Source organism: Gorilla gorilla, chromosome 9, assembly GCF_029281585.2.
Source record: "Gorilla gorilla gorilla isolate KB3781 chromosome 9, NHGRI_mGorGor1-v2.1_pri, whole genome shotgun sequence".
Lineage (NCBI taxonomy): Eukaryota > Metazoa > Chordata > Mammalia > Primates > Hominidae > Gorilla > Gorilla gorilla.
In genome coordinates, this window is record NC_073233.2 from 10,438,961 (window position 1) to 10,451,283 (window position 12,323).

General features: G+C 41.8%; 1 protein-coding gene across 5 annotated transcripts in view; it reads left to right on the forward strand.

Annotated features, from left to right (window-relative positions):
• Positions 1-12,323, forward strand: part of STIM1 (stromal interaction molecule 1) — a 238,412-nt gene that overhangs the window by 217,263 nt on the left and 8,826 nt on the right. For 4 of the 5 annotated variants that reach the window (XM_004050497.5, XM_019036629.4, XM_019036628.4 and 1 more), the window contains exons 7-10: positions 2,483-2,660; positions 10,142-10,309; positions 10,825-10,925; positions 11,206-11,441. In XM_004050497.5, coding sequence (XP_004050545.1) covers positions 2,483-2,660; positions 10,142-10,309; positions 10,825-10,925; positions 11,206-11,441 — 683 coding nt within the window. Of the gene's footprint in view, positions 1-2,482; positions 2,661-3,239; positions 4,077-10,141; positions 10,310-10,824; positions 10,926-11,205; positions 11,442-12,323 lie in introns of those variants that run through there. The other variant, XM_055355232.2, reaches the window with a different exon arrangement.

Genomic DNA, 12,323 nt, shown 5'->3' on the forward strand with positions numbered 1-12,323 from the left:
CTAACTGCTGCTGTCTGAGCAGTCCCCATACCTCATTTGTTTGAAAAACATGTACTGTTTCCATTCCAAAGGCAAAAGAATCTAGGCAGGAGACATTCCAAGTTTGGGGATAAAACTAAGCTCCCAGCACTCCCTGCTCCCTAAAGCTTTCAGAGCTAAATGACCACTGTGGCACTTAGAAAGAGACAAAGACACCCCTCCCCTTTTCCCCCTAGAGATAGGCTTGCACACATGCACACATATATCCTCCTCTGAGCCCACATGCCACCTGGTTCCTCCTTGTATTAACAGACCTGCAATGCCAGCTTTCACAGAGCTTTATTACAGAGTTCCTGATAATTTATGTGAATAAATATAATTCTACATATACAGTCCAGTTAGGATTTCATTGAGTTTCAAGATAATTATTTGAGGCAGGCAGGAATTTTGATTCCCAAAACAGGCAAAACTTGCTCATAGTCACACAACTGCTTAGAGCCAGGACTAATTGCAGTGCTAATTGTTGTTGCCTTGGAGTGGGGCAGTGCTTAATTGTATACTTATTTGCTCATTTCTACACCCAACAATAATTATTGATCTCCATCTCTAACAGACCTTATTGGAACTATGAAAGGGGGTCAGTCTTGATTCTACTTTAAAGGAGCTCGCTATTATTATAAAGGACAGACATATCATAGTATTGGCTTTTCTCAAGAGGCTGCTTTCATAAAGGACAGTATTTCAGTGAAGAAGTGAATCCTTAATGGTGTAACTTTATATAGTTGGGTCATGGAAGAGTACAGTAAAGGAGGATATGCAGCAAGGGAAGGAGATGGCAGGAAATGGCGCCTCTGATTTGTCTTTACCTATGCATATATCGCCATCTGGTGTTCATTTTCAGGGGGTTCAACTCCCTTTCTCTTCAGGGACAAATTAGGCAGGTTACAATTTGCGGGAAGCTTGCAGCCTAACATTTCCTCCTCTTACCTCCTTGCTTGTTCCATGATGTCTTTTGAAGTCTCCGCCACTGATAGCTCTGGACTTAGAGGTTTTTTTTTTTTTTTAACAGATTGAGTTCTGTTTGTTTCATCTACTTAATTATCTCAGTGGTCAGTGTTCTCTAGGGGTCCTTCTTGTTCTGTAGTCTATCCTTTCTTTTCTATACCTCAAGTCTAAGCTGTATATCTTATCTCTTCTTCACCATCCTTTCTCCTTCCTAATCTGGTCCCCTGGTAACCTGGTGGTTTTTACTTAGAAAGGAAGACCAGACAGTAAAGTCCGTTTTCTCTTCCAAAGGGATTAGCAAACTCTCAGTCTTTGCTCTGGGTGTAGTCCAAGTCTCTCTTTCTTTCCCTGAGTCCTTTCAGGCAGAGCTGATTACTCCATCTTTTGGGCAGACCCAAGATCTTATATATATATATATGTCTTTGTATTATAGAATTTGTCACACTGTATACAGTTATCTGTTTACTTGTCTTTGTTGGAGTAAATCATGAGCTCCTCAGTGGCAGGGAGAGCTTTCTGATTTATCGCTGTGTATTTAGGGCTTAGCACAGGGCTTGGCACTTAGTAGGCACTTGAAAGAACTTGGTGAATGAATAGATGAATGAATGAGTGTATTAACATAGATAGCCGTGTGGAGGAAAGAAGTGAAGAAGGGAGAAGGCTTGTTTAGCTGGATGGAAGGTTTTGTCAGTGAACTGAGGGAATGTGTGTGACAGTGCAAGGGTAGAGTTACATTATAACTCACGCCCTTGAGATCTTATCCACTAAGGAAGATACTTAGGAAAGGAACTCAGGGCCTGGGGGCAGCAGGGGACTCTCCTGAGTCCTTTGGCATAAATTTAATTTGTTTTGTGCTTCTGGGAACAGAAGCTCAGGAGTCCAAGAGGTCTAGCTCAATAGTTCCTTCCTCATCTTCCTTAATCCACCCCTCTGCTACCACCCCAGTCATTTCTCAGCCATTAGGTTTTCCCTGGATCTTTTTGTCCAGCTTGCAGGGTATTCTACATTCATTGAACTTTCTAGATACCACTACATAAGAGGAATAATTGTGGCATTTGAAGTCACACAGATTGGAATTCTAGCCTCAGTTCTTCCTACAAGTTGCTTTCCCTCTCTAAGACTCCGTATCTGCCTGTCCCAGGCTGATAATGATACCAATATATCATTATCTGCTGGGAGGACAAATGGGAAATACCTTGTAAACTGGTACTTGTTATGATTTTAGTATGAGACAGTTTCAAGGAGGGATTCAGATGCCTGAGAGCCTGGCTTCATAGCCTTGGTTACTGGCAGCAAAATGATGGTCAATGTGTGAATTAGGTAATGACTGTGGTTTCTATGGGCCTTGAGCTAGCTCAGAGCCAGACACACAGCAGAGCAGGGAGAATATATGCTGAGAGTTGGAGCTGTCATTTTCCTCTTTGATGCCATGACTCATGGCATGTTGGCTGGCACCCCCTTGCCTGGCCTCCTCCAGCTCCCTGCATTGCCCCCCCAGGCTGCACAAGGCCCAGGAGGAGCACCGCACAGTGGAGGTGGAGAAGGTCCATCTGGAAAAGAAGCTGCGAGATGAGATCAACCTTGCTAAGCAGGAAGCCCAGCGGCTGAAGGAGCTGCGGGAGGGTACTGAGAATGAGCGGAGCCGCCAAAAATATGCTGAGGAGGAGTTGGAGCAGGTAGGAGAGTCCACAAATTCCTGGACACCTTGACGGGTGGGTAAAGGGCAGGGGCCCAGGGTCTGGCTAGAAAGTTTCGTGTGTGAGGAATTTGAAATATGATCCAAAGACTATGTTCTAGAGTCTCTGGACTCTTACCAACAATAAGAGTTCAAGTTGTAAAAAATAGTCACTATGGCCCGGGCACAGTGGCTCATGCCTGTAATTCTAGCACTTTGGGAGGCCAAGGCAGGTGGATCACCTGAGGTTAGGAGATCGAGATCAGCCTGGCCAACATGGTGAAAGCCCATCTCTATTAAAAATACAAAAAAATTAGCCGGGTGTGGCGGCGGGCACCTGTAATCCCAGCTACTTGGGAGGCTGAGGCAGGAGAATTGCCTGAACCCCGGAGGTGGAGGTTGCAGTGAGTGGAGATTGTGCCATTGCACTGCAGCCTGGGCGACAAGAGTGAATCTCTGTCTCAAAAAAAAAAAACAAAAAAAGAAAGAAAGAAAAAAAGAAAATTATAAAAATAGTCACTATGATTTTCAAAGAACAGTGGATAATAGGTGATAACAGTTATTTTGTTCCTTTTTTGAGGTATTTACATAAAGTGTACAAGTCATAAGTATACAGCTGGCAAGCTTTTGCATATGCATGTACCTGTGTTACTACCACCCAGATCAAGAGACAGAACCTTCTCAGCACCCCAGGAAACTCACTTTTGCTACCCCAATTAATATTTCATCCAAAAGTTAACTACTGTCACAACTTGTAAACCAGATTAGTTTTGTCTAATTTTGAACTTCATATAAATGGCATTATACAGTATATACTCTTTTGTGTTTTGTTTCTTTCACTCAACATTATGTCTATGAGAGTCATCAAAGTTGCATGTAGTGATAGTTCGTTTATTTCCATTGCTGAGTAATAATCTACTGTATGAGTATACTTTATCCACTCTTCTGTTGATAAACATTTGGGTTGTCTGCAGTTTTGTTGACTTTTATGAATAATATTGCTATGAACCTTCTTGCATATGTCTCTTGGTGGGCATAAGCCCTCATTTCTGTTGGACATATAATATTCATGTATTTAGCTTTATTAGAAACTGTCAAACAATTTTCCAAAATGATTGTACCAATCTATACTGCCACAACAATGTAAGAGAATTCTAGTTGATCCATGACCTCAGTATTTTTAGGCATTTTAATTTTAAACATTCTGGTAAATATATAGTAGTATCTTGTGATTTTAATTTTCATTTCCCTAATATTATTAAACACCTTTTTATAGATTTATTGGCCATTTGATTTGGGAATCTCTTCTCATTTTAAAAATTGGATTGTTTGTGTTTTTCTTATTGATTTGTAAGCATTATTTATATATTTTGGATATTAGTCTTTTGTCAATATAAATACACATATATAGAAAATATTTTCTCTCAGTCTTGACTTTTTTTTTGCTTTATTAATATTGTCTTTTGATAAACAGAAGCCCTTGATTTTAATGAAGTGTAATATAATCAGTTTTTAAAAATGATTGATGCAGTCAGGCGCCGTGGCTCATGCCTGTAATTGCAGCATTTTGGGTGGCTGAGGTGGGCAGATTACTTGAGGTCAGAAGTTCGAGACTGGCCTGGCCAACATGGCAAAAGCCCGTCTGTACTAAAAATACAAAAATTAACTGGGTGTGGTGACACATATCTGTAGTCCCAGCTCCTTGGGAGGCTGAGGCAGTGAGGATTGCTTGAGCTTGGGAGGTGGAGGTTGCAGTGAGCCAAGATAGTGCCACTGCACTCCAGCCTGGGTGACAGAGTGAGACTCCATCTCAAAAAAAAAAAAAATTGATGCTTTTTGCTTTTTGTTTCTTGTTCAAGAAATCCTTCCCTGTCCCCAAGATATTTCCCTAAATTTTCTTCTGAACCTTTATTGTTTGTCTTTTCACATTTAGGGATATTATTTCAAATTAACTTTTGTATGTGATATGAGGTAGGCTGTCAAGGATCTTTTTTTTTTTTCCCCCAAGTAAGGTGATCATTCAGGAATCTCTTTTTTTTTTTTTTATTTTTCAGGTCAAAAAGTTTTCTAATTTTTATTGTGGTTCCTTTTTTGGGACATGGTTATCTAGTATATTGCTTGATTTTCAAACACGTGAGGACTTTTTAACTTATTTTTCTTTTGCTGATTTCTAGTTTAATTTCACTATGATCAGAGAACATATGCTGTGTGGGTGTAGTCCTTTGAAACTTGTTGAGACTTGGTTTGTATAAAAAAACAACTAAGCAATTCAGTTAAAAGGCAAAGATTGTCAGATTGGATTAATGCCAAAACTCAATTATATGCTGTTCATAAGAGACACATTTTAAATATAAGAACACAAAAAAAGGTTAAAGGAAAAGGATGAGAAAAGATATATGTTACAAAATAAAGCAGCAAAATTAAGCAGGAGTAGCTATATATTGATATAATATTTATATTAATATAAAATAGGATTTAGGTCATGAAGTATTGACCTAAAGCAGTTGCTAAGTGAAATAAAGCAAGGGTAGCTATATATTAATATAAATGTAATATTTACATTAATATAAAGTAAACTTTAGGTCAAGAAGTATTACTGGACTCCAAAAATAGATATTTCATAATTATAAGTGGATGAATTCAATTTAATATATAACAGCCCTTAATTTGGATACATCTAATGATGTAGTCTAAAATATATAAAGCAAATATTGACTGAACTAAAATGATACTAGACAAATTTTATAATCAAAGTTAGAGATTTTAATATGCTTCTCTCAATAAGCCACCAACAGCATCCATAAGGATATAAAAAACTTAAAAACATGGTTAATAAATTTGAATTCCTTGACACATATAGAACACTTTGCCTAACTCTAGAATATACATTCTTTTTAGCACTTATATGTCTCTTAAAATATACTTCTGCTCCATTCTCTCCTCTCCTTCTGAGAATCTAATATTTATGTTAGATCTTTTAACTGTATTCCACGTCTCTTATGCTCAGTTCTGTTCTTTTTTCTGTGCTTTGGTTTGGTTATTTTCTATTGATCTATCTTTTAAGTTCTTTAATTCTGCATTCTACTGTAAGCATTCTGCTGTTTAACCCATCCAGTGGGTTCCTACTCTCAGACAATGTATTTTTCAATTCTAGAATATCCACTTTACTCTTTATAGGTTCTAGTTCCCTGTCCAGAATTTCTATCTTTTATCTATTGTATCCATCTTTTCCTGTATTTCTCTTAACATAGCAATCATAATTATTTTAAAGTCCTTGTCTTATAATTCTTACATCTGGATCATTTATGGGACTGCTTATTTTTCCTCTTGATTATTAGTCATATTTTTTGCCATTTATGTCTAATAATTTATTTTTATTACATGCTGGACAGTGTGTATAAAAAAACAACAGAGGCTCCAGATGATTTTCTCTTCCATCAGGTAGTTTTCCCCCTTTCTTTTGTGAAGTATATTAAGGAACTGATCACCTCAAGCCAATCAGAGATCAAGCTGCATTTGAACTAGGTTGTAGTTTTAGTAAAACTTGGTGTAGCTTTCATTTGTCCCAGTTTCTCAGGTATGTCCCTCCCTGACTTTTAAATGGAAAGCTGTTAAATTTCTTTCTCTTCAGCCCTGAAAGACTGTGAGAGATGCAGTTCTGCCACTTCGTAGGCTGTTTTCTTTGTGCCCCAGTGGAGATCTTCTACATGGGTCCAGCCCAATTTTCGGCTGTCACCTAAAATCATCAATGTCTCCCAGGAAGAAAATGACTGGCAATTGACAAATCATCTTAGAAAGGCTTTTTTTCTCTCTGACTTTTGGTTTATCTAGTCTAGTGGTTTTCACACTTTTTGTTCTTAGGACTCTACTTTTTTTTTTTTTTTTTTAAGACGGAGTCTCGCTCTTGTCGCCCATGCTGGAGTGCAATGGCACGATCTCGGCTCACTGCAACCTCTGCCTCCCAGGTTCAAGCAATTCTCCTCCTGCCTCAGCCTCCCGAGAAGCTGGGATTACAGGTGCCTGCCACCACACCTGGCTAATTTTTGTATTTTTAGTAGAGAAGGGGTTTCACCATGTTGGTCAGGCTGGTCTTGAACTTCTGACCTCAGGTGATCCGCCCACCTCAGCCTCCCAAAGTGCCGGGATTACAGGCGTGAGCCACCACACTTAGCGAGGACCCTTTACTCTTAAAAACTATTTAGGACCTCAAAGAACATTTTGATAGGGGGTAATACTGTTGATATTTAACCTATTAGAAATTAAAACTGAGAACATTAAAAAATATTTATTAATTCATTTAAAATAACTATGTAGCCAGGTGCAGTGCTCACGCCTGTAATCCCAGCACTTTGGGAGGCCAAAGCGGGCGGATCATGAAGTCAGGAGATCGAGATCATCCTGGCTAACACGGTGAAACCCCGTCTCTACTAAAAATACAAAAAATTAGCCGGGCGTGGTGGCGGGTGTCTGTAATCCCAGCTACTTGGGAGGCTGAGGCAGGAGAATGGCTTGAACCTGGGAGGTGGAGCTTGCAGTGAGCTGAGAGATCGCGCCACTGCACTCCAGCCTGGGTGACAGAGCAAGACTCCGGCTGGGCACGGTGGCTCATGTCTGTAAGTAATCCCAGCACTTTGGGGGGCCGAGGCATGCAGATCACCTGAGGTCAGGAGTTCGAGACCAGGCTGGCCAACATAGTGAAACCCCGTCTCTACTAAAAATACAAGAATTAGCCAGGTGTGTTGGCAGGCACCTGTAATCACAGCTATTCGGGAGGCTCAGGCAGGAGAATCGCTTGAACCTGGGAGGCAGAGGTTGCAGTGAGCCGAGATCACATCACTGCACTCCAGCCTGGGTGACAGAGCAAGACTCCATCTCAAAAAAAAAAAAAAAAAAAAATAACTATATCAAACCCCTTAGATGTTAACACAAATAACATATTTTCTAAATTTTTCAAAATAAAAACAATTTTGAAAACACAATTTTCATAAAATGCATACAGCTTTCTCCAGATGTTGTGTTGGATCAGAATTGTTTTTCTCCCGTGACCTACCATATCCTACTGGGAACTGGAAGTCAGGTGATAACACTTTATTTAAAACATATAGATAAGTGTTTATTAACTTTGGCTGCATATTAGAATGACTTGGAGAGCCTATTTTAATGCCCAGGCAAACCCCCCCAGATAAATGAAATCACTATCTCTAGGTTGGGACCCAGGTATCTGTGTTTTTTTAAGTTCCTGGCCAGGCATGGTAGCTCACGCCTGTAATCCTTACACTTTGGGAGGCAAAGGGCAGGCAGATCGCTTGAGCCCAGGAGTTTGAAACCAGCCTGGGCAACATGGCAAAACCCCGTCTCTACCAATAAATAAATAAATAAATAAATAAATACAAAAATTAGCTGGGCATGGTGGTGCACACCTGTGGTCCCAAAGCTACTCGGGAGGCTGAGGAGGGAGGATCACTTGAGCCCGGGAGGCAGAGGTTGCAGTGAGCTGAGACTGCACCACTGCACTCCAGCCTGGGCGACACAATGAGACCCTGTCTCAAAATAAAACAAAGTAAAAAAGTTCCCCATGTGTTTACAGTATGTGACAAGGTTGAGAACCACAGCCATAAAATAAAAGGACAAGAACTCTGACTTGCCCATCTCTTGTCTTCCCATCAGACATTTATTACTGTGCATGGCATGATATGTCTCTTTCTGTCTGTCTGTCTTCCATCTTCCCTATTCCTTATTTTGTAGTTATTTCTCTCTTTAACCAGTTTTTTTTTTTTTTGAGATAGTGTCTTACTCTATTGCCCAGGCTGGAGTGTGGTAGCACGATCTTGGCTCACTGCAGTCTTGACCTCCTGGACTCAAGCGATCCTCCCACCTCAGCCTCCTGAGTAGCTGGGACCACAGGTGCACACCATCCCACCAGGCTAGTTTTACAATTTTTTGTAAGATGAGGTCTCGCTGTGTTGCTCAGGCTGCTCTCGAACTCCTGGGCTCAAGTGATCCTCCTGCTTTGGCCTTCCAAACTACTGGGATTAGAGGCATGAGCCACTGTGCCTAGCTCCCAACAGTTTTTGAGCCTTGTAGGCCTGCCCCTTTGTATGCCTCCCTGACTATCATGCTTCTGTTTGCTCTCTTTTTTTCTCTTCTTCATCCATTCTTCCCTTCTTAGCTTATCCCATTCCTTAAACTGCTTTTAATGTAGAACTTGATCATAAATTTTCAGACTTGGTGTATTAGTCTCCAAGGTATCTAGTCTTCATTTAGAAGCTATAAAACCAGGAATGGGCTATTTTTAGTTTTTTTTTTTCAGGGAACAGAAACCAAGTGAAGATTGGCACTCTCATTGCCTCTTAAAGGAATAAAGGTGTTCTGTCCCTAGCTGAGGCCCTCCTGGCCTATCTTAGCTGTGGAGAGGACCTCAGGCTTGCTATGGGATGTTTACCTCATTGGCTGAAGCTGGGGATAATAAGACTGCTTTCAATGTGTCTTCTCTGGGATTCTGTTCAGGTAGGAGAATTGGAGATCACTTATGCTGGTAGCTTGGATGAGACAGCAAGAAACTCGGTGTACATAATGTCTGTATGTACTTTCAAGTCTTTTACACTTTAGTGCTTTGTGACTGCCTCATTGTGTGCTCCCTGCAGAGAAGTCGGTTATTTCTACTTATACATTGGTCCTCTCATGTCTTGGCTTCTGTTGGCAATGCCTGTGTTAGGTGTGGACATGCTCATTATCTTCCCACCTTTTACAGAGTTCTTTTCAAAGCCCACTTGCTCTACTCCCTGAGAGAATCATAGACACAGTCTCTGGGCTAGAGAAGACTTTGGAGAGCATTCAGGACAATGCCCTTCTGAAGTACCAATCATTTTTCAGGTCTCTCTGACATGAGCTCTTCACATAACTCCCATGACAGGGAACTCATTCTCTCCTGAGATCACCCCTTCACTGATAGTTTGGATTTGCATGGGAGAAACTCCTTCCTCACAATGAATTAAGAGCCGATTTAGGAAGCACAGGGTCACACAACCAGTTAAGCGACAGACCAGGGACCAGAACCAGATTTTCAGATTCCTGACCAGTGCTTTTTCTGTCACACTATGATGTCTTGAAGTCTAAGCACAGACCCTGACTCTCGGTAAGAAGATGATTCACTAGCTGACCTGTTCCTGAAGAGATCAGGGAAGACTGCTGGAACTTGCTGCATGACCAGGAAAGTAAGCTGATGTGATAGAAAAGAATGCCTTTGTCTGGGAACAGAAACATCTCAATTTGGGTTCTGGTTGACACTGTTGACCTTGAGTAGGTTAATTTTCTTCGCTGAGCTTGCTTTCTTCTATATAAAATACAGAAAATAATCCTTACCTTTTCTCCTTCCTGGGAGAGTTGTAAAGCAGATAAGAAGTCTGAGTTCTGAAGCATCATACAGAGATGTTGGAGAGTCTTAGTAGCAGTAAATGAACTCACATCCTTTTGGCTGCACAGGTTCGGGAGGCCTTGAGGAAAGCAGAGAAGGAGCTAGAATCTCACAGCTCATGGTATGCTCCAGAGGCCCTTCAGAAGTGGCTGCAGCTGACACATGAGGTGGAGGTGCAATATTACAACATCAAGAAGCAAAATGCTGAGAAGCAGCTGCTGGTGGCCAAGGAGGGGGTGAGAACAGCCCTTCTATTGTCCTCTTTTCTCCTTTTTACCTGCATATCTTCCTCTTCTCTCCCTCTCCCTGTTCCTCCCATTGGGTGAAGAGATATCCTGGTGGTGGGTTCTGTTTCTTTCCTAATATTCAGCTCCTGACAGTGTCCTCAGGCTTCTGGAGGAGGGAATGAGGGTGTAGGGGCATTCCTGCCTGTCTTCTGGGAAAGATGAAACAAGTGGAGGCAGGCAGAGGGAAAGCTCTGCCAGCCCCAGGCTGCCATGGGGACAGAGGTCCTCCTGGGGCAAAAGGGCTATCAAGGACCCCTTTGCTTCTCCCCTTGCTTTCTCTATTTTGTCCCCCTCCTTTTTCTTCTACCTTGCCTGCCTTTCTCTTTTTCCTCTTTCTCTTCCCTTTCCTTGTACAGCCTAAGTTGTGCTAGGAGGAGTGGGCCCCAGCCATAGGGGAAGGCCTTTCTCATTTCTTCCAATCTCGAATCCCTGCTCTTTTTGAGCTGGGGGCCTCATCTTTGCAGGCTGAGAAGATAAAAAAGAAGAGAAACACACTCTTTGGCACCTTCCACGTGGCCCACAGCTCTTCCCTGGATGATGTAGATCATAAAATTCTAACAGCTAAGTAAGTAACACCAGTTATCTACTCTGGCAATGTCCATATCATCCTCAGAATTTGAGGGCATACAGGGCCTCCAACACCAATTCCATTTCCTCATTGGTGGAGGGACAGCTCTGGTCTCCTGCCTCAGCCTTTATTTATCTCCCGCCTTGCTCTTAAGTTTGAGTTTATTGTGTGTTTTATTCACACATATTCTCAACACTTGTTCCTCTGAGAAGAGGCTTCATTCCTATTGGGGCTCACACCAAGTCCATGCCTGCAGTTCTCTTTCCTCTGTCTTCAGGCAAGCACTGAGCGAGGTGACAGCAGCATTGCGGGAGCGCCTGCACCGCTGGCAACAGATCGAGATCCTCTGTGGCTTCCAGATTGTCAACAACCCTGGCATCCACTCACTGGTGGCTGCCCTCAACATAGACCCCAGCTGGATGGGCAGTACACGCCCCAACCCTGCTCACTTCATCATGACTGACGACGTGGATGACATGGATGAGGAGATTGTGTCTCCCTTGTCCATGCAGTGTAGGTGACCTCTTTGGGGGGATGAAGGAAGGAGCCTTTGATGTACAGGTTGAGAAGGCTGTGGCCTCTGTTGTGCTTAAACAGCAGATGGGGCAGATACCCAGGAAGATAGTTCAACTCATGACCTTGGTCAATAAAGCACAATTTACTCAGGTTATTTCTTTATAGTTGTCCTTTTGGTGTTCTTTCCTTGTTGTGTGCTCTGTGTGCCCCTTTGGGTCTATTGTACTAAGTGTGTCTCCCTTCCTTCTTTTTCACTTTATTGTCCCTAACTACCACTCTATCTACCTTTATAAAAAATAGGTCCTTTAGTGAATTTCAATGTAAAAATGGCATTTATTCTATTTATTGAACTTATTTATTTTGATTTTTGTTCCTTATTCTTATTGCTAAAGTAGATGAATGGAATGATGTTTCTTTTTGTGTTTTTGTGAGAGGCCCTATAAAGAAATAGTCCCTCAAAGTGATATAGTCCTAAATCCTCTAAGCTGGAAAGGCATTCTTGCCCAGGAGGGATCTCCTGCACAAGCATGTCTGGCTTTCCACCTGGACTCTTGGATCCTACCCCCTCTTCCTCTGTCCTGGATCTTCCCTCTCCCTTTTCTCCCCTGCAAGTGATGAGAGTTGAGTAGAGCAGAGCCAAAAGGAACAACACTGGAATTCTTCAGTGAATGAAGGGAGTTTTCCCTTACTGGCCCACAGTTGAATTTTTCTTTGGATCAGAAGCTATTTTAAGTAAGTAGAATAGCCCTTATGGTAAAGCTATTGTCCTAGGCCCATATTCTGCCAGTTCAGGGGGAGGGCAGAAGGCCGGGTCTGGGTTAGGGGCTTACTTTCAGATTCTTTAATCAGGCTGGATTCCCACTCGAGACAGAATTTATT